The sequence below is a fragment of the Python bivittatus genome, unplaced genomic scaffold, assembly GCF_059951505.1.
Source record: "Python bivittatus isolate LINGU-HERP-01145 unplaced genomic scaffold, Pbiv_v1 ctg000410_np1212, whole genome shotgun sequence".
In the NCBI taxonomy this organism is placed as follows: Eukaryota; Metazoa; Chordata; class Lepidosauria; order Squamata; family Pythonidae; genus Python; species Python bivittatus.
In genome coordinates, this window is record NW_028277067.1 from 16,375,347 (window position 1) to 16,398,124 (window position 22,778).

The 22,778-nt window shown below is 39.6% G+C and overlaps 2 protein-coding genes across 2 annotated transcripts; both read left to right on the forward strand.

Moving 5' to 3' along the window:
- Window positions 1-4,983: 4,983 nt before the first annotated feature.
- LOC103052713 (olfactory receptor 1f45-like) lies at window positions 4,984-5,970 on the forward strand. The gene has a single exon (XM_088143306.1). The coding sequence runs from the start codon at window positions 4,984-4,986 to the stop codon at window positions 5,968-5,970; it is 987 nt and encodes a 328-aa protein (XP_087999432.1).
- Window positions 5,971-14,974: 9,004 nt separating this feature from the next.
- Window positions 14,975-15,955, forward strand: LOC112543157 (olfactory receptor 11A1-like). The gene has a single exon (XM_025177361.1). The coding sequence runs from the start codon at window positions 14,975-14,977 to the stop codon at window positions 15,953-15,955; it is 981 nt and encodes a 326-aa protein (XP_025033129.1).
- Window positions 15,956-22,778: the final 6,823 nt, after the last annotated feature.

Below are 22,778 nucleotides of genomic sequence, written 5' to 3' on the forward strand. Positions count from 1 at the left end.
CAAAGCTAAAAGTGTGGTTCCACTCACTAAAAGAGTAAAGGACTATTTTTTCCCCTTCACCTGTAGGATCCTCTTCTCAACTCTTCTGCTCTCACCACTTAACAGTGTACACCAATCTCTAAAATTAAAATTAAAACCTTCCTGGTCCTCCTGGATCTCTCAGTGGCTATTGATATCACTGACCATGGTATCCTTCTGAGCCAGCTTTGGGGACTGGGAGTGGGTGGCAACTGTGGCTAGGGAAACCTTTGCACAGATTCATCTGGTGCACCAATTGTACCCTTTCTGGATTGGGAGGCCTTGCTTAAGGTCACTCAGGCTCTGGTCACTTCTCATTTAGACTACTGCAGTGCACGCTACATGGGGCTGCCCTTGAAGACCACTTAGAATTTACAGCTGGTCCAGAATACAGCAACCTAGGTTTGCCAATATTACACCCCTCTTGTATGAGCTGCACTGGCTCCCAGTTTTCTTCGGGGTGCAATTCGAGGTGCTAGTTATTACCTTTAAAGGTCTACATAGCACAGGACCAGGTTATCTGCAGGACTACCTCTCCCTGAGGATGTCTGGCCATTCCACCAGAGTGGATAGGGTAGGCATACTCCATGTCCCTTCCCTGAAACATTGCCATCTTGTCTGTACTCAGAAGTGTGCTTTCTCCATTGTAGTCCCTGCCCTATGGAACGCCTTCCCGCCTGAGATCCAACAGTCCCCTATCCTTCTATTCTTCTCAAGAGCACTCAGGACCCAGTGCCTAGCTCTTCCCCCAGGCACTGGGATAGGGTGAGATCAGGGTGAGATGAGAATGTGGGCTGCATCAGGGAAGTGTGTTGTGACACCAGGTTTTTCTGTTTTTAGTTTATTATTGCTGGTTTTATGTTGTTTTATTGGTTGTAAGCCACCCAAGGTTGGTTTTAAGATGGGCGGCTATACAAATGTTTTAAATAAATAAATACAATTACCAGAAATGAAGGAACTTTGACAAAACATTTCTCATTCTTGGTGCATTTATCTTCCAGAGATGGAGTTTGCAATGCAAACCAATGTCTGTCCAATAGAAGGAGGTCTCACTTCTTCAATGAGATTTCCTCTCAGATAAGAAGGTATTCTTAGAAAAGGATTGTACAACCTAACAGCACACAGTATGAAGCAGTCTCTTATGGTACCAGTTAGTGCAACAAAACTGAATGTCATACAGGGCGTCCATGCCCCCATAGTAACCTATTGACCCCAATTGCACTGAACAGTTCTAGTGTATTCCCAGTTGTGAAGAAAGAATCATGTGCCAGTTGAGTTAAGTTTTGTACAAGAAATCAAAAGAAGAGCTGTCCTTTCTTCAGCTTTTTGTCCTTTTGGAAGACTAATATTTAACGATTCACAGTGATCAACCTCAGGATATGTAAAATTCAGGCATAATGGAACAATACATCTTAGAAGTTGCAGTGTAAAAGGTCTACCCCCCAATCATCATAACTTACTACTGCTGACTGATGACTCCTAGTTTAAATGAAGATTCCAAGGCAAAGTTAGAAAGTTTCCAAATCACTGAAAATTCAAAGAGAAAATAAGATGTAATACATAGAATTATAGAACTGACAATCAAGACTTGCCAGTAGCACAGAACGTGTTAGTCTCTATAGGGAACCCATCTGCTCTTTGAAGCAGATGAAAGGTCTGTAGTTATTGCCTTTTCCCAGGGTTAAACAAGGATTTTCAGCTTGCTAACTGTAGAGGGTATACGTTAATTCTATTATCAGTGCATGATTGAGACCTTATGGACTCTCATGATTAATTGCACAAATAATATTGTAAATGGGTCAGACATTCCTCAGAATTATGAGAAGCAGTTTGGTGTAGTGGTTAAGGCATCAGGCTAGAACCTGGGAGACTGTGAGTTCTCGTCTATGCTTAATTCAGCTGGGTGACCTTGGGCCAGTCACTCTCTCTCTCAGCCCTAGGAAGCGGACAATGGCAAACCACTTCTGAAAAACTTTGCCAAGAAAACTGCAGGGACTAGTCCAGGCAGTTACCAGGAGTCAACACTGACTCAAAGGCTAACAACAACAATAACAAATCCTCAGAATTAGCAAGCTCTGTATAATTTGCAATCCCAAGATTAAAGTATTAATATAAGATTTCCCTTGAGGTTCATAATCAAATTACATCAGTATACTAGAAATGTAGCAATGATTCTCCTAGGTTTAATTATTTTAAATTTTTATGAAAAGTTGTTTTGGAATAATTTCAACTCATAGGGGAAAATTCTCCAGCTTTTTTAGGATGCAAATTATTGAGCAGTAATGTAGAGGAAAAATAGTATTCACTCTTTGAGACATCTATAAAAAAACCCATAACTTGCTACAAATAAGTTTCAGACACTCTCATAGATTTTGCAAGAATGATGTCCTTTTCCTGATGTTCTTTTCCATTAAAATATTAGTTGGTTTCACAGATCTTGGTAAGGTATATCATGGCTTCATTTTAGTTCATCTTGATCTGGGAAGTCAGAATGTGTGGTTTATAAATCATGATTTGTAGCTTACTTTTAGGTTGAGCCTACCAATGTGATTTATTCAGCAGACCATTTTAAAACAGACCCTGTGTTTGTGTGTTTGTGTTTGTGTGAAGTCAGTTGAGGTTTTATCCTCATTTATCCAACAGGTATGGAGTTTTTCTCCTGAGATGATTTTGGTCAAACATTTGGTGTTGTCCTTGGGGGCAGATATACTTATGGATCCTTGCAAAGGCATATCTTTTGTGCCATAAATGACCTTGGAATATGATTTACTGTCAACACTCGATATTGAATAATTTGGACTGCAGAAGAGGTTGATTCCGGTTTGCCTCATGTAGGGACATTTTGTAATGTGCAGTTTGTATTAATGTAAAAAGTTGCAGAGCTGCTTGGTTGCATTTCCTACTCTTAAAAAAAATAAATAAGTAATAGCTGCTGTGCTCCTTTGTGCTTGTGAAGCAGCATGATTAATGTACATCTTCCAGGCATCTGTAGACTGGAGCACCACCCCTCTGCCCAATACCTGAAGCTTTTCACCTGCTTAATTTCCTTTCCATTGAAACTTTTTGGGTTTCTTGGCAGAATAACCACTTTGGTTTTCTGGTCACTGATTATCAGTAAGTGCTTTTGGCCAAAATGGATGAAAGTTTTGAGTACTCACCTAAGTCCTACAGACATTTGTGAAAGGATAGGGACATCGTCAGCAAATAAAAGAAGTGGAATATTTACCTCAGCAATCTTGGGAAGATGGAAGCATGGGATGGATAGGGGTTAAATAAGGTAGGAGCTAAGATGCAGCCTTATCTGACTCCCTTTTGAACAGTAATTGTGTTAGATAAGATGCCTTGAAGGTTGCAGCTAAGTCTAACCAAGGTATTATTGTAAAATTGCTGAATTAGGAACAGGAGGTGCCTGTCTTTATCCATGGGCCAACTGCTCAGAGGAAAGAGATAGCAAGCCCCAGACTTGGTATTTCCAGGGAGAAAAGTGCAAAGGACATCCCTTTACAATAATAAAAAGTAATCGGATGCAGTATTGTTTGTATTATTTTTGCTACTGTTATGCTAATATGGGCAGGCAGAGCAATTTCATGGTGACTTCAAGGCCCCATTGTCTCCAGGTTAGGGGCCATCACTCAATCACCACAGAAAGACTCTCCTCCTTCTAATCATCATAAATTAATCATTCATGACATCTGTGTGATATCTAGATATCCTGCCATCTTTATATAATCTATGTAGAGAGTTTGGGGATCTTGGCAACTTTTTGGCTGGGGAGGGGCAGTGATTGTTGTATTCTTCGTTTGCTAATTAAAAAAAAAAAAACTTTGTTGCAAATCTGCAATCTCTCTTGTTCTTTGACGGTGAGTAGAAAATTTCCACAACACGAGGAAAGCAAAATGTTCACATCTCAGTTTCACTGCTGTCAAAAATTGGACCACTGCTTACCTTAATGTTGAGAAATTGTGAGGATGCAATTTAGATTTTGTTCAAAGATGGACTAGAGAAAAAATAGAAGACGGTTCTGTGAGTACTTGCTAAATTTTTATTTAAAAATCTGCAGACTCTAAAATTATAACAATGGCTTACTTTCCAATCTTTTATATATTAATTTAAAAGATAATAAAATATGTGGCAATATAAGAATTGTAACTATGGTGTACTCTCTTTCTCCTGATATATCAAATAAATATAATTTCAATGTGTTCTGTGTACCAGTCAGGTTGAAAATGTCTCTAGTAGAAGGTCTGAGACATGTTAACATTAATTCCAGGATCACCTTTTCTCATTTGTTGTCCTCAATCAATAATTTTATTTTCTGGTGGATTCCAAGACCAAAATTGTTTCAGTGTGAAGTATGGAGACAGAACCAAGTACAAAATTACCATCATTTTCTAAATTTCTAACACAAGTATTACTGACAACTTCACTTGGTTTCAAGGGATGACATCCCAATACTGTAGATTTACTTATTTCATTTTGGAATAATGGGTAAGCATGTTTCAGAAAACACTAGATTGATATGAAGTATGTTTGGAAGGGAGAGGAGAAACAGAAATGCTTAACCCATGCACTCTACTGCAGAACTGTCATACTGTGAGACCCTCAACCCTACTACATAACAGATATGAAAATAATAGCATATTTAGCTGTTTTTAGCCACATCATCCCAGGTATAGCTAATCTTTCTGCTATCTGAGTGAAATAATGGTCAATATTATCAAGGTGTTTCCCTTCCCTTCCCTTCCCTTCCCTTCCCTTCCCTTCCCTTCCCTTCCCTTCCCTTCCCTTCCCTTCCCTTCCCTTCCCTTCCCTTCCCTTCCCTTCCCTTCCCTTCCCCTTCCCCTTCCCCTTCCTCATTCCTTTTTTAGAAAATGGGAAATTAGTACTTTATAATTTTCCATTTGAACCTGTGTTTTTCTTGTTATATATTCTAGAATGTATGTGAATTTTTATTAATGAAAAAAAATGTTGGATATAGAAGAGAGAAACCAGACAAGCATCAGAGAATTTATCCTTCTGGGCTTAGGGAATTTTCCTCAACTGCAACTTTTCCTTTCCTGGTTCTTCTTGGTGATTTATCTGATGACAATAACTGGGAACCTCCTCATCTTTCTGCTTGTTGTTGCCGATCAGCACCTTCACACCCCAATGTACTTCTTCCTGGCAAAATTGTCTTGCCTGGACACGTGCTATAGCTCTATCTTCTTGCCAAAAATGTTGGCCAACTTGCTAACTGATAAAAGAAGCATCAGTGTAAGAGAATGCCTAGCCCAATATCATATCTTCTGCATTTGTGCAGCTCTAGAAACCTATCTTTTGGCTGTCATGTCTTATGATCGCTATTCAGCAATTTGTAGACCTTTGGTCTATGCTTCTGTTATGAACAGGAAATTCTGTTTCCAGCTTATGGCTGGGATATGGATAAATAGTTTCATATTTAATGTTGTTCTGATCTCTTTTGTGGCTCAGTTATCCTTCTGTGGGCCTAATGTCATAGACCATTATTTTTGTGACTTGCGCCCACTGATGAAATTATCCTGTAGTGACACAAGTCTCTTTGAACTCTTTGCTTTTTGTATGACCATCATTTTCACAATTCCTCCATTTCTGTTGACCCTCATTTCTTACATCTGCATCATTTGTGCCATCCTCAAAATCCAATCCACTACTGGAAGACAAAAAGCCTTTTCAACATGCTCCTCTCATCTCATGGTCGTTTGCCTCTATTATGGCACATTAATCATTGTCTATGCATTGCCAGACACTCCCTCCCTGAGACCTCTCAATAAAATCTTCTCCATTTTCTATACGGTCATGACTCCTTTGGTCAACCCCTTTATCTACACTTTAAGAAACAAAGAAATTCACAAAGCACTAAGACGACTTTGTGATAAAATGGTTTATGGCATGTGTCACCTGAAACTGTTAACTTCTTTTCAGTTTACTAAGTAGTCAAATGTTTAATGTAAGCATGAAAATCTGGTGTCAATAATAGACTGCTACTATGTTCAGCAGTATTGGTTGAGGAGTTGGATGGGTTCATGGTGGGGAGAAAGTTTAACAGCTTTGCTCTATTCCTGAATCCAAACCTAACTACCTTTCCTTTTCTCCAGCTTTTTTTCTGAGCTTGTTCTGTCTCTTTCTTGTTGGGCTTCCATCAGTTTGAATAATTATTCAAAATGGGCACTTGATTTGAAAAGTTGTTGATATTTTGCATCTTCCTTGTTACAGAAGGTAGAAATTTCTCTGCATTCTTTTATGCATTCTGTAATATTTACAAGTTTTTAAATGTGTTTCCATACCTTGACATTATCTAGACTTTTCATAATTTTTTTTACTGAAATTGTGTTTGAATTGTGTTTGATAATTGTCTCAAACTTTGTGGCTTAAAAAAAAACTCTGTTACTATAAAATATTTTTCTATGATTATTTATCTTGATTGAAAGATTGTGTTTTATTGTAATATATGCCTAAAATATTCTTTTTTGATATAAACTTGTTATGAGTTTAGTGATCAAAGTGTTCCATGTATAGGACTGTAAGTAGTGAAAAATGTCGGGAAACTCACATGAATTTTGTTTTAGAGCTACAGAAAAACTTCGATTCTGTGGAAGAAATTAAACTTCATAGCTGTTGCCTAGCAAGCATGTAACACAGTTTCACAAGATGTATTAAATAACTATTTAAGTTTAGAATTAGTGGGAAATTTTTGAGTATATCTTGCACATGTATACTTTGTATAAGATATGTACCCTATATGGCAATGCTTTGTAACCAATCATGTATTCACACATTTGTATTTCCTTGTTTTCTTGTGATAAATGCAACCCAATTCTTATGTTTTGAATCTTGTCCTTGGAATGTTACTGAACATGTCCATGTCTGCTTGACCAAGCTCTGCAAATCCATAATAAGCTTTGGAGACTCTGCTAAATTGTGTCTTGACTGAGGAGACAAATGACCCTCATTGTCTTAAGCAACTGAGAAGGGAGGGCTATCTTTTCTTTTGCAACAATTCCTCATATGCCAATAGTAAGTGGTACTTTTAGGAAGATAGGGTATAATTTTGCCATATTGGAATTGCTTTGCAGGCATTGGGGTGTATAAACAGCATGGTTTAGAAATCCCATACTTATATCAGGATATATCCTTTATACCCAAGGGTCTTTAATACACACAGGCATACACATTTTCCTCAAGGAGACAGACAAATCAATTTCTCTAGGCAGAAGAGGAAAAAGGTGAAGTTTAACTATAACAGACCAAATTGAACTGGGTAGATTATAGACCTTATCAGATTTCTGGGTATCTCAGTCCATTTCTCTTCTTTCCCCTGATTCCAATTTTAGATCAAGTCAATGTACAATTTCAACTTTCTTCTGACTTGTTGCATGGAAAGCTTTATTTATTTATCAAATTTGTATCCCACGGCAGTTATATGAGACTCTCTATAGCTCACAAAAGTAAGATGAAACAAAAAGAAAACATAAAAATTTCTTGCAAATATAATAAAAGACCCCAAAACAATATTTATAATTTCAGACCCCAGAAAAGCTCTATTTTCAACTTTTCATGGAAGGAAGATAATGTTAGAGAGAAACAAATCTACAATGGAAAGACATTCCAGAAGGTTGGCCCCATCTCTAAAAATAATGCTTCTGGGCTTCAGTATTCCCACCCCCCTTCCTCAAAGTGGAAGAAACCAGCTGTTTCTCCTGCCACAGTGGTAAAGTGGTAATCTGGCATCAAGCCATAAATGGCTTTATAATTTAAAACCAGCACTTTAAATTACATCCATAAGCTAATAGGAAATGAGTGCAGAGTCTGCAGGACAATGTAGCATATGCCACTGGTAAATATCCATGTGTACAGCCACTGCGTTTCACACCAACTCAAGCATTTTTAAAAGCAGCACCATGCAGTATGTGTTGTTGTTGTTGTTTAGTCGTTAAGTCGTGTCCGACTCTTCATGACCCCATGAACCATATTGCACCAGGCCTTCCTGTCCTTCACTGCCTCCCTGAGTTTGCTCAGTTTCATGCTCATTGCTTCAGTGATGCTATCTAACCATCTCATCCTCTGCCGTCCTCTTCTCCTTTTGCCTTCAATCTTTCCCAGCATCAGGGTCTTCTCCAAAGAGATCTCTCTTCGCATTAGGTGACCAAAATATCTGAGCTTGAGCTTCATTATCGATCCTTCCAATGAGCAATCAGGGTTGATTTCCTTTAAGATTGACTGGTTTGACCTCCTAGCAGTCCAGGGGACTCTCAAGAGTCTTCTCCAGCACCACAGTTCAAAGGCATCAATTCTTCGGCGCTCGGCCTTTTTATGGTCCAGCTCTCACAGCCATACATTACTACTGGAAAAACCATAGCTTTGACTATGCGGATCTTTGTCGGCAAGGTGACGTCTCTGCTTTTTAATATGCTATCTAGGCTTGCCATAGCTTTCCTCCCAAGGAGCAAGCGTCTTTTAATTTCATGGCTGCAGTCTCCGTCTGCGGTGATCTTGGAGCCCAAATAAATGAAGTCTGTTACTGCTTCCATTTCTACCCCTTCTATTTGCCAGGAATTGATGGGTCCAGATGCCATGATCTTAGTTTTTTTAATGTTGAGTTTCAAGCCAGCTTTTGCACTCTCCTCTTTCACCCTCATCAAGAGGCTCTTTAGTTCTTCTTCACTTTCTGCCATTAGGGTGGTATCGTCCGCATATCTGAGGTTGTTGATGATTCTCCCTGCAATCTTGATTCCGGCTTGTGATTCTTCCAGCCTGGCATTTCTCATGATGTACTCTGCATATAGGTTAAATAAGCAGGGTGACAGTATACAGCCTTGTCGTACACCTTTCCCTATTTTGAACCAATCGGTTGTTCCATGACCGGTTCTAACTGTTGCTTCTTGGCCCGCATACAGATTTCTCAGGAGACAGGTAAGGTGGTCTGGTACTCCCATCTCTTTAAGAATTTGCCACAGTTTGTTGTGATCCACACAATCAAAGGCTTTTGCATAGTCAATGAAGCAGAAGTAGATATTTTTCTGGAACTCTCGTGCTTTCTCCATGATCCAGCGAATGTTGGCGATTTGATCTCTAGTTCCTCTGCCTCTTCGAAACCCAGCTTGTACATCCGGTAGTTCTCGGTTCATGTATTGCTGAAGCCTAGCTTGTAGGATTTTGAGCATAACCTTGCTAGCATGTGAAATGAGTGCAACTGTGCGATAGTTTGAGCATTCTTTGGCGTTGCCCTTCTTTGGAATTGGAACATAAACTGACCTTTTCCAATCCCGTGGTCACTCTTGCGTTTTCCAAACTTGCTGGCATATTGAGTGCAGCACTTTAACACCATCATCTTTTAGTATTTTAAATAACTCAGCTGGAATACTGTCATCTCCACTAGCTTTGTTGTTAGCAATGCTTCCTAAGGCCCACTTGACTTCACTCTCTAGGATGTCTGGCTCAAGGTCAGTGATCACACCAGCGTGGACATCAGGGACATTAAGATCTTTCTTGTATAGTTCTTCTGTGTATTCTTGCCACCGCTTCTTAATCTCTTCTGCTTCTGTTAGGTCCCTGCCTTTTTTGTCCTTTATCATGCCCATCTTTGCACTAAACGTTCCTTTCATATCTCCAATTTTTTTGTAGAGATCTCTAGTCTTCCCCATTCTATTGTTTTCCTCAATTTCTTTGCATTGTTCATTTAAGAAGGCCTTCTTATCTCTCCTTGCTATTCTCTGGAAATCTGCATTCAGTTGCTTATATCTTTCCCTTTCACCCTTGCTTTTCGCATTCCTTCTTTCCACAGCTATTTGTAAAGCCTCATCAGACAGCCATTTTGCTTTCTTGCATTTCTTTTTCTTTGGGATGGTTTTAGTTGCTGCCTCCTGTACAATGTTACGGACCTCCGTCCATAGTTCTTCAGGCACTCTGTCTACCAAATCTAATCCTCTAAATCTATTCATCACCTTCACTGTGTACTCACAAGGAATATGATCTAAGTCATACCTGAGTGGTCTAGTGGTTTTCCCTACATTCTTCAATTTAAGCCTAAATTTTGCAGTAAGAAGCTCATGATCTGAGCCACAGTCAGCTCCTGGTCTTGTTTTTGCTGTCTGTATAGAGCTTCTCCATCTTTGGCTGCAAAGTATATAATCAATCTGGTTTCGGTATTGACCATCTGGTGATGTCCATGTGTAGAGTCGTCTCTTGTGTTGTTGGAAAAGAGTGTTTGCTATGACTAGCTTGTTCTCTTGACAGAACTCTATTAGCCTTTGCCCTGCTTCATTTTGTACTCCAAGGCCAAACTTGCCTGTTATTCCGATTACTCCTTGACTTCCTACTTTAGCATTCCAATCCCCTATGATGAAAAGGACATCTTTTTTTGGTGCTAGTTCTAGAAGGTGTTGTAGGTCTTCATAGAAGCGGTCAACTTCAGCTTCTTCAGCATCAGTGGTTGGGGCATAGACTTGGATGACTGTGATATTGAATGGTTTGCCTTGGATACGCACTGAGATCATTCTGTCGTTTTTGAGGTTGTACCCCATTACTGCCTTTCCCACTCTCTTATTGACTATGAGTGCAACTCCATTTCTTCTAAGGGTTTCTTGCCCACAGTAGTAGATATAATGGTCACCCGAATTAAATTCACCCATTCCCGTCCATTTCAGTTCGCTGATTCCCAAGATGTCGATGTTCAATCTTGTCATCTCATGTTTGACCACATCCAGCTTGCCTTGGTTCATAGATCTTACATTCCAGGTACCTATACAATATTGTTCTTTACAGCATCAGACCTTCTTTTCGCTTCCAGATACATCCACAGCTGAACGTCCTTTCGGCTTTGGCCCAGCCGCTTCACTCTTTCTGGAGCTACTTGGAATTGCCCTCCGCTCTTCCCCAGTAGCATATTGGACACCTTCCGACCTGAGGGGCTCATCTTCCGGCGTCATATCTTTTAGCCTTTTAACATTGTCCATGGGGTTTTCTTGGCAAGGATACTGGAGTGGGTTGCCATTTCCTTCTCCAGTGGACCACATTTTGTCAGAACTCTCTGTCATGACCTGTCCGTCTTGGGTGGCCCTGCACGGTATAGCTCATGGCTTCACTGAGTTACGCAAGCCCCTTTGCCACGACAAGGCAGTGATCCATGAAGGGGGCAGTATGTGTTGCATTAGTCTAATCAGGTGGTGATGAGGGTGTGAGCCAATATAGTCATATCTTCCCATCCTGAGTAAAGCTGCAACTGGTATAGGACCCCGTCTCCGTGGGCTCCATCTGCTGATTCAGAAGGAATGATAAGTCCAGGAGGACCCCCAATTTGTGGATCTGCTCCTTTAGGGGTAGTGCAAACCTGTCCAGAAACAAAACAGGGGGTGTAGAGGACCCCCAATGTACAAACAGTATTTCTGTCTTAGTAGGGTTCAATTTAATCCAGACCCTCATAGCCAACAAGAACCAGGACGAGACATTAAGAGCACCTCTAGCATGGTCTGGAGTAGTAATGTACACCTGGGCATCATCAGCTTATTAATGGTACTGAACTTTGAACTGCCACAGGACCTCCCTCAGTGACTTCATGCAGATTTTAAATAACAGGGAGTAAAGAATTGACTCCTGGGCACTCTGCAAAGGAGCAGCCATCATGCTGATCTCTCCCTCAAAACACCACTGGTTGGAACCAACTGTTGAGGAAGGATCAGAACCACTGTAAAAGAGTATCCCCAATTCCTGCAGCCAGTCCAAAGGATACCACAGTCAACAGTATAGAAGGCTGCTGAGAGTTCCAAAAGGACCAGGACAGGCATGCTATTCCCATCCATTTCCCAACACAGATCATCAGCCAGAGTGAGAAATGCTTCTCTCCCCTATCCAAGTCTGAACAGAGAAAGGTCAACTGAAGACAATTTAATCAAGGGCCTGAGATGCTACCCCATACTAGTGGCAGAAGGCCTTCAACCTAATTGCCCCACAAGATCAACAGGAACATTCCCAAACATCTGCCAGAAACTAAATGAATCCATAAGGCATCTGAAGCAGACCATCCTAATGGAGCCTCCCCTGAGGAGGTAGCAGACAGGAGTCAATCACATCTAGATCAGGAAGGGACTGACCATAACAAAGGGCAGATCATAATAATCTTCACAACCAAATCACAAGCAACTGCCAGGAGGTAAAAATTAGGTCCAACCTGTGGCCACCTACATATGTTGGATCACAGATAACCTGGCCCATGGTTGTAATATAGGCCATGGACTTCTGAGCTCTACTACACCCAGGTCTGTCTATGTGAAGTCCCCTAGTACCAAGAGATGGAGGACCTCCATCACCAAGCTGGTAACCAGGTCTAAGAGCTCAGGGAGGGATCCTAAGAGGCAGCAGCATAGACAATCACACCCAGCCACATCAGAACTGTGACTCTGGCCATAGGTAAGGTGTCATGACATATCAATTCCATTCCAGGCCTGGTGTTGAGGCTGGTACAAGTCCTGAAACCCAGCTGGGCAGATTTCAGGGAGGACAACATTTATTTATTTGTTTGTTTGTTTGTTTATTTATACATCATATTTGTATGGCCGCTCGTCTCACTTTCACAAGCGACTCTGAGCGGTTTACAATGTTATTTATATATTAACAATTACATATTAACAATTACATTAACTAAACTTGGCCAGCAGTGGTCACAGTGGAATTGGATCATCCGGGCTTTCTTCCTCTGCCAGTCTTCTGTCGATCACGTTGCGTCTTCCGCCAATCATGTCTAGGCGGGTCCAGCAACTGGTTCCTGTCCCCCGCGCAAAGAGCTGCCGGCATTTCCTCCCACTGAAATGGGAGTACCTATTTATCTACTTGCGGACGATATGCTTTTGAACTGCTAGGTGGGCAGGAGTTAGGGATGAATGACGGGAGCTCACCCCATCACGCAGAGCTGGGCTTGAATCGCTGGAGTGTCAACCATATCCCTCACTCAGCCATATCTCAGTAATGCATGCCAGCTCTGTCTGATTGTCTACCACCAGATCATAGACATGGTCTTATTAAAGACAGATTTGGCATTAACAAGAACCAACTTGAGACCAGTTGCTCCAGTGATTTATCCATCAAGGAGAGGCATCTGAGTCAGAAGAAGAGACCACTACCAAATTGGAGGCCTCTATCCCTCCCGGAACTGCTTACTTGACAATTAAGAGTAAATACATGGAGAGAAAGAAATCCACACTTTAACAGCTGGCAATATAAATCAGTTATTATAACCTGTGCATGCATGCAATCTTATAGACTCTCAAGATACATTTCTTGAGAAAGATTTCAACTACTCTTCCACACTAATAAGCTCTGAACAAAACAAAAATCCCAAGGAGAAAAAATTAATATAAAAATCTCCTTTGGGGCTAGAAGATTGATTGCATCTTTCAGTTTCCTCAGAAAAATTGGAAGATCAGTAGCAAATCTTACTGGATCACTTTGAAATGCATAGGGAAGATATTTTAGGGACAAATATTTTGACAGCAGAGAATGTTTCCACATGTACCAAGTGCTTGTGAGTGCTGGCACATCTATAAATCTGACAATCACTTGTGGCAGGTAAGACCTAGCCTCACACACTAGAATAACTTTCTTGAAATTGAAACATTAAGACAAATAATCTCACATATCTCACTAAGTGATAATACAGTTTGTAAAGTTTTTGTTTACTATGATGTATGCTCTTAATCAGTGTGTGGTTCCTGGGATAGCCACTTGAAGTGCTTGGCTTTCTTAGTCTAAAACTTTAGATGAGGAGCTACAACAAAAATCTAATCTGTAATCTTATTTTAGGTGAGTGTGCCAGATCATTTACTTATTCATGTTTTCTGAGGCACTGCCTTTCAATAAAACTTTTTTTTAAAAGTTATTATTGACAATTATCTTGCTTTCTCATGGCTACCTGGGGAATTGCTAATTGCTCAAGGAAACTGATGAGGGTTCAGTCAAGTATTTCTTCACCTTGCACTGAATTCACTAAGAGACTCCATTCATCATTCCCAAAATGGCACTGATTACTTTTGCTGATGAACAGAAATGATGTTCTAATAAAGTCATTCTTGAACTGGGGCCAGGCATATTCACAAAGGATAGTTTCTATAGTTATTAGATGTAATGATTCCAACTTTTGTATATAATAATATTTAATAAAGGGGGAGAGAGAATCTCTGTCAGGCTTCTCTGATGTTAGCCCTATGAGGTTGGACATATTGGAAACAGACCCCGCAAGGACTACTGGAGCTCTATTATTATAGGGTATATTAACAGAATTTTGAAAGCCTGGCAGAGATATTCTCATTCTGTCTCCTCTCTCTCCCTCCCTCCCTCCCTCCATACTAAGAGGTAAATCTTGAATTATTTTCTACTCCCTCCTTCCTTCCAGGGCTAACCTAGTGTTTAGGTAATGACTTTTGAATGCCTTCTTCAAGGTCATCTCTGTAATTCTCTATAATGGAGGAGAATCACAGAGAAACAGCTAGAAAGTACTATCCTTTCTAGCATTGCCATTGTCCCTGAAAACTACAAAAGACTGAACTCCTATCTTTGTTTTTTGTTTTATTTTGGGTAGTTCTTGATGTTCCAAATGTTATAAGAGGCTAACTGACAGAATATTTCTTGTAATTCTCTTTTTTTTTTTTGAGGCTGAGCTTCAAATGTCATCATGCAGAGATTGAAGAAAACTTGGAGGAGAAGGAGCCACCTTGTTATGCCATCATTGCAACAATTTCATTATTAGCCAAAAATGGAGAAATGTGGAGTCTTTGTGATTCATTCTCATTGAGATCTTCAATTCTCTGTGGACCTCAAGCTACATTTTAAATGAAAGTTGGGATTCATGATTGTAATTTATCCATTGGAGCACTCAGATACATTATTTCCTGATTATATTCTAACGTTTATATTTCTAACTAAAATGCATGGTATTTACTGACTTGAAAAAATGTTGAATAGAGAAAAAGGAAATGAGACAGGCATCACCCAATTCATCCTTTTGGGTTTGGGGAATCATACTGAGTTGTGGCCTTTTCTTTTCTTACTCTTCTTGGTGATTTATCTTGTGACAATAACTGGGAACCTCCTGATCATTGTATTAGTTGCAGATGACCAACATCTTCACACTCCCATGTACTTTTTCCTGGGGAATTTGTCTTGCCTTGAGACCTTCTATTCCTCAACTATTTTGCCAAAAATGTTGAGCAATTTGTTAACTGGAGACAGAACTATTACTGTGAGTGGATGCCTCTCCCAATATTATTTCTTTGGCTGTTGTGTAGCTATAGAAACATTTCTCCTTGCAGCAATGTCTTATGACCGTTACTTGGCAATATGTAGACCTTTATTCTATGCATCTGTTATGAATAGGAAACTTTGTTTCCAGCTTATAGCTGGGGCATGGCTAAATGGTCTGATGGCTAATAGCATTGTTGTGTTTCTCATAGCTCAGTTTTCCTTTTGTGGACCAAATGTGATAGACCATTACTTTTGTGACTTAAGTCCACTTGAAAAATTGTCTTGCAGTGATCCCAGCCTGCTTAAAATCATTGTTTTTCTCTTAACCTTCATTTATACCCTTGCTCCGTTTTTTCTGACCATTAGTTCTTACGTTTGCATCATTACCAGCATCATAAGAATCCAATCCACTATTGGAAGGCAAAAAGCCTTTTCAACCTGTTCCTCTCATCTCATGGTTGTTTGTCTCTTTTATGGAACAATTATAATTGTCTATATGTTACCAGATACCCCCACTCTGAGACAGCTTAATAAAATCTTCTCCGTCTTTTATACAATCCTGACCCCTCTAGCCAATCCGCTCATCTATACTTTAAGAAATAAAGAAGTTCATCAAGCCTTAAGACGCGTTCATGGCAAATTGACACATTTTTTTGGAAGGGGTTGTTTGAAGACGTTCCTTATCCTTTAGTAGTAAGCATTTTGAATATGGTTGCTAAACCCAAGACGGCTATCAGAGACAGGCAGAGCTACTCATCTCCTTTTTTGTTTGTTTGTTTCTTATGATGAAAGGGGAGGGAAGGACTTATATTGTCCATTTTGTATATTACTCATGATTATTTTGTAGATCTAGGGGCAATGTTGCTTAACCCGCTGATTTTTCTTTTCAATTTTGCTATAAATTTTAAAAATCGTCAGTTTTGTATTTCAGAGATACAAAAGGGATGTATATTGTGGAATGTCTAAATTGGGCTGTAGACTTCCATGTGGGTGGCATAGCTCGGTTCCAAAAACTGATGCCATTAAGATTTCCTAGGTCTTTCTAAAGCTTTCTTTATCCATTTCTTGAAAACCTCCCCTCAATATGTATATGTTTTCTTTCCAAATGGCATCAGACATGCCCCATTTCTGACAGTTTTAATCTTCATTATCTTGAATCTTTAATCTTCTATCGATTTCATAATATTTTTTGGCTGTCATCTTTCTCTTTATAATGTTGTTTCCAATGTGTGTTCATAATATGAGTCACCTAAGAGGTTTTTAGAAGAAAATACTTCAAAAAGTTAGGTTCTTGATTATTTCAGTCTTCTTGTTTATCAAGTTTTAGAAATGTATCTGTTATGTTGGATAGCCTTCCTGTACTTTTTTTTTTAAATGATTACTTCTAATATTGCAATAAACAATTCTTGTACAAACAAGCTCTTAATTTATAATTTTGTATTGGTAAGGAAGGAAGCAGTAGCTACAAATAATTTAATTATTTTTATCTTTAATTCTTCTGATTATGATCTTTCAAGTTAATCTGGACTTCTTTTGACTAGAAGGATAGGTCCATGCAGTTTTCTTAGTAACATGTTGGAAATGGTTTGCCAGGACCTTCTTCTGAGGGCTGCAAGACAATGATTGGACCACAGTCACCAAATTGTTGAAGGGTAGACTAGAATACCTGGTCACCCCACTCCTAGTACAGTGCTTATAGCCACTGCTCTATGGACTCATTCTTTGATACTAGTCTGGAGTAAACACATACTGTTATTGCAATTTCCGTGTATCATTTATAGTGAATGAATTAAGGCAGAATCTTTTTTAATAATTTGAGATTCACTTTCCCAGATTTCTCCCCACCTGGCCTCACTTGCCATTTTTATTAAGTTGTCAACTCACTCACCTGCTGATTTCTGTTCTTTCCAAGTCTCCCCATAGCCTTTCACACATATTACCACAAGTTTTCTCCTTGCTTTCTTTGAGAGTTCACTTGCATACCCTCTATTCTTCAGGGCTCCAACCCCATCTGATATTCAACAGGGTCTCCTTTTCTTTTTCTGAACACTCAGAACCTGTTTCCTATATCAGGGCCTCAAAGCTATTTCTGAGTTTCAGTGCTGAGTATACCTTCTGTGTCTCTTATTTCTGATTGTTACTCTTGGTTACATGGCTTGCTCTTCTGAGTTAGTTATCTTCCCTAGGAAGATTTGCTTATACTGTCAGTTCCTATTGCAGTGACAGTTTGGTCTAATAATTGTCACACCTCACAACGTAGCAGTTCACACCAGGAAGCTCATGAGACTTATTTCTAAGCATTTTAGGCAGACTTTTCTATGGGTAGTATTCAACTCTGCAGGGTTGACCTAACTTTACAGAAATCGTAGATGTGCTGTTCCTGCATTTCTGGAAATTCTTTCCATTTCCTACTGAATATCCTTCAAGTCCAAAGAAAATTACCTTTTTTTTCTAAAATTATGTGAAAGATTTACTTGCCAACTTTCTAAGTATACCAATTTTTATATATTAATTTATGAGATACAAAGCATGTGGCAAGAGAACACTCTCTCGGTCCTCCCACATTTTCTTGATTTCATATGAGCTGCAATTATGCGTTCCTTTTTCTATTTATATATCATAAATATAAATAAATAAATAAATAAATCACAACATGTTCAATGTACCAGACAGAATGATGACATCTCCAGTTGAAGGTCCTAGGCATTTTAAGATGAAGTCTAGACTCTCCTTTCCTCATGTGCTGTCCACGTTTATGTTCTAACTAATTCTAAGATCAACTTCACTTAGAAATAGATTTACAAAAGAAAAAAGAAAAGAAATAAAATGCAGTGTGGGGTGTGGGAGAGTTGAGATACAAAACCATTGTCATTTTCTACATCTGTTATTGGCAGTGGATTTGAAAAATCATCTCTCTTGGCTATCATGATGCAGAAAATTCTCTGCTGTCTCTTATGTAACCTTTATATGTGCTGTTTTCAATGTTTTTCCATGTTGTGAGTTGCTCTGAATGTTCTGTAGAATCCAAGAAACTGGTTCACTATCATTATCCAATATTTTGTGTTTATTCACTTTTAAGCCAATTATTTGTTTGAACCAATCCACGGAAACATTATGTTACATGGTTGTGAACAGATATTGTACATATATTTCCTTGGAATAAAAAATTATATCTGATATTATATCTATATCTATATATCAGGAAATTAACAGCAATTAACCAACATCAAAGCATATCTTGTCAGAAGGTTCAGTCGCCTGGAGCCCAGTTTTTCAGATAGTATTTCTTAAAGTAGTACTTTTGGATCTTGGAACATTCATGAATGTAGCACAACTTGCTGCAGGGATGTTTTCATCTCAGATATTGGATATTTTTGCTACCTTCTACAACATTCTTCATTCTTACCTTTATTCCACTCAATCACATAGACACAAAAGTCTGAAGGAAAAAAAAATATTGAAAGGTGCATACAAGCAATGCTATGCTCTAAAAAAGAATTTACATGAAAGGAATTTACATTTTAAAAGCTGTACCAGAAAAACCTAACTCAACTCCTGGCCTCTTGCCAAAAATGTTGAGTAATTTGTTAACAGTAGACAGAACCATTACTGTGAGTGGATGCCTTGCCCAATATTAATTCTTTGGTTATTGTGCAGATATAGAAAGATTTTTCCTTGTAGCAATGGCATATGACTTGACATAGATCTTTGTTCTATGCTTCTATTAGGAAACTTGTTTCAGGCTTATGATTAGGGCATGGACAAATGGTTTGATGGCTTATAGCATCATGGTGTTTCTAATAGCCCAGTTCTCCTTTGGTGGATCCAGTGTGATAGACCATTGTTTTATGAATGAACTCCACTGGAAAAATTGACTTGTAATTTTTGTAAAGCCTGCTTACCCACCATATTTTCTATTGCTCCATTTCTACTGATTTCACTAACGATAACGACAGTTTATTATTTTTATTATTTTTTTATTAATTAAAAAAATAAACATGCTTTAACATAAACGTGAATATAACAACAAAGTAAATATATCATTTTAATAGTACACAATTACAATTCTATATGTCAGGATCTATGCAAACCAGATTCTTCAATTGTTTTAATGTGCTTTGATTACTAATCATACTTTTGCTTTTATTGCTAACCATAGATCAATAGTGAAATGCTGGGAATGTTATTCTAACCGTTTGCTTGACCTGCCATAAAGAGGGGGAAAGAGGAGGCCAGGTGCCGTTATCTCTATCTTGAGCCAGACATCCAAGGCCAGGAGGTGTGAGAACTGGAGCAAGGCACGAAGAGCTGCAAGCGGGAATAGAAACCTAGAAGGGGGGGAAGTTGGGCTTAAAAAGACAAGGCTTTGCTATGTTGAGTCAGACTCAACAAACTATGATGCTGTGTGCTTCTCCTAAATAAAGAAATCTCTGATGGAACCTTTTGTCTCCAGCGGATTTACTGAACTTTGGGATTGAGTGTGCAGACTCTGACACTATATGTGCTTATCTAACACAAATATTGTTGTTGTTGTTTAGTCGTTAAGTCGTGTCCGACTCTTCATGACCCCATGAACCATATTGCGCCAGGCCTTCCTGTCCTTCACTGCCTCCCTGAGTTTGCTCAGTTTCATGCTCATTGCTTCAGTGATGCTATCTAACCATCTCATCCTCTGCCGTCCTCTTCTCCTTTTGCCTTCAATCTTTCCCAGCATCAGGGTCTTCTCCAAAGAGATCTCTCTTCGCATTAGGTGACCAAAATATCTGAGCTTGAGCTTCATTATCGATCCTTCCAATGAGCAATCAGGGTTGATTTCCTTTAAGATTGACTGGTTTGACCTCCTAGCAGTCCAGGGGACTCTCAAGAGTCTTCTCCAGCACCACAGTTCAAAGGCATCAATTCTTCGGCGCTCGGCCTTTTTTATGGTCCAGCTCTCACAGCCATACATTACTACTGGAAAAACCATAGCTTTGACTATGCGGATCTTTGTCGGCAAGGTGACGTCTCTGCTTTTTAATATGCTATCTAGGCTTGCCATAGCTTTCCTCCCAAGGAGCAAGCGTCTTTTAATTTCATGGCTGCAGTCTCCGTCTGCGGTGATCTTGGAGCCCAAATAAATGAAGTCTGTTACTGCTTCCATTTCTACCCCTTCTATTTGCCAGGAATTGATGGGTCCAGATGCCATGATCTTAGTTTTTTTAATGTTGAGTTTCAAGCCAGCTTTTGCACTCTCCTCTTTCACCCTCATCAAGAGGCTCTTTAGTTCTTCTTCACTTTCTGCCATTAGGGTGGTATCGTCCGCATATCTGAGGTTGTTGATGATTCTCCCTGCAATCTTGATTCCGGCTTGTGATTCTTCCAGCCTGGCATTTCTCATGATGTACTCTGCATATAGGTTAAATAAGCAGGGTGACAGTATACAGCCTTGTCGTACACCTTTCCCTATTTTGAACCAATCGGTTGTTCCATGACCGGTTCTAACTGTTGCTTCTTGGCCCGCATACAGATTTCTCAGGAGACAGGTAAGGTGGTCTGGTACTCCCATCTCTTTAAGAATTTGCCACAGTTTGTTGTGATCCACACAATCAAAGGCTTTTGCATAGTCAATGAAGCAGAAGTAGATATTTTTCTGGAACTCTCGTGCTTTCTCCATGATCCAGCGAATGTTGGCGATTTGATCTCTAGTTCCTCTGCCTCTTCGAAACCCAGCTTGTACATCCGGTAGTTCTCGGTTCATGTATTGCTGAAGCCTAGCTTGTAGGATTTTGAGCATAACCTTGCTAGCATGTGAAATGAGTGCAACTGTGCGATAGTTTGAGCATTCTTTGGCGTTGCGCTTCTTTGGAATTGGAACATAAACTGACCTTTTCCAATCCCGTGGTCACTCTTGCGTTTTCCAAACTTGCTGGCATATTGAGTGCAGCACTTTAACACCATCATCTTTTAGTATTTTAAATAACTCAGCTGGAATACTGTCATCTCCACTAGCTTTGTTGTTAGCAATGCTTCCTAAGGCCCACTTGACTTCACTCTCTAGGATGTCTGGCTCAAGGTCAGTGATCACACCAGCGTGGACATCAGGGACATTAAGATCTTTCTTGTATAGTTCTGTGTATTCTTGCCACCACTTCTTAATCTCTTCTGCTTCTGTTAGGTCCCTGCCTTTTTTGTCCTTTATCATGCCCATCTTTGCACTAAACGTTCCTTTCATATCTCCAATTTTTTTGTAGAGATCTCTAGTCTTCCCCATTCTATTGTTTTCCTCAATTTCTTTGCATTGTTCATTTAAGAAGGCCTTCTTATCTCTCCTTGCTATTCTCTGGAAATCTGCATTCAGTTGCTTATATCTTTCCCTTTCACCCTTGCTTTTCGCATTCCTTCTTTCCACAGCTATTTGTAAAGCCTCATCAGACAGCCATTTTGCTTTCTTGCATTTCTTTTTCTTTGGGATGGTTTTAGTTGCTGCCTCCTGTACAATGTTACGGACCTCCGTCCATAGTTCTTCAGGCACTCTGTCTACCAAATCTAATCCTCTAAATCTATTCATCACCTTCACTGTGTACTCACAAGGAATATGATCTAAGTCATACCTGAGTGGTCTAGTGGTTTTCCCTACATTCTTCAATTTAAGCCTAAATTTTGCAGTAAGAAGCTCATGATCTGAGCCACAGTCAGCTCCTGGTCTTGTTTTTGCTGTCTGTATAGAGCTTCTCCATCTTTGGCTGCAAAGTATATAATCAATCTGGTTTCGGTATTGACCATCTGGTGATGTCCATGTGTAGAGTCGTCTCTTGTGTTGTTGGAAAAGAGTGTTTGCTATGACTAGCTTGTTCTCTTGACAGAACTCTATTAGCCTTTGCCCTGCTTCATTTTGTACTCCAAGGCCAAACTTGCCTGTTATTCCGATTACTCCTTGACTTCCTACTTTAGCATTCCAATCCCCTATGATGAAAAGGACATCTTTTTTTGGTGCTAGTTCTAGAAGGTGTTGTAGGTCTTCATAGAAGCGGTCAACTTCAGCTTCTTCAGCATCAGTGGTTGGGGCATAGACTTGGATGACTGTGATATTGAATGGTTTGCCTTGGATACGCACTGAGATCATTCTGTCGTTTTTGAGGTTGTACCCCATTACTGCCTTTCCCACTCTCTTATTGACTATGAGTGCAACTCCATTTCTTCTAAGGGTTTCTTGCCCACAGTAGTAGATATAATGGTCACCCGAATTAAATTCACCCATTCCCGTCCATTTCAGTTCGCTGATTCCCAAGATGTCGATGTTCAATCTTGTCATCTCATGTTTGACCACATCCAGCTTGCCTTGGTTCATAGATCTTACATTCCAGGTACCTATACAATATTGTTCTTTACAGCATCAGACCTTCTTTTCGCTTCCAGATACATCCACAGCTGAACGTCCTTTCGGCTTTGGCCCAGCCGCTTCACTCTTTCTGGAGCTACTTGGAATTGCCCTCCGCTCTTCCCCAGTAGCATATTGGACACCTTCCGACCTGAGG

What these genes read in the sequence shown, in the direction of transcription:
- LOC103052713 (XM_088143306.1), top strand. Translation starts at nt 4,984, where the DNA reads ATGTTGGATATAGAAGAGAGAAACCAGACAAGCATCAGAGAATTTATC.
- LOC112543157 (XM_025177361.1), top strand. Translation starts at nt 14,975, where the DNA reads ATGTTGAATAGAGAAAAAGGAAATGAGACAGGCATCACCCAATTCATC.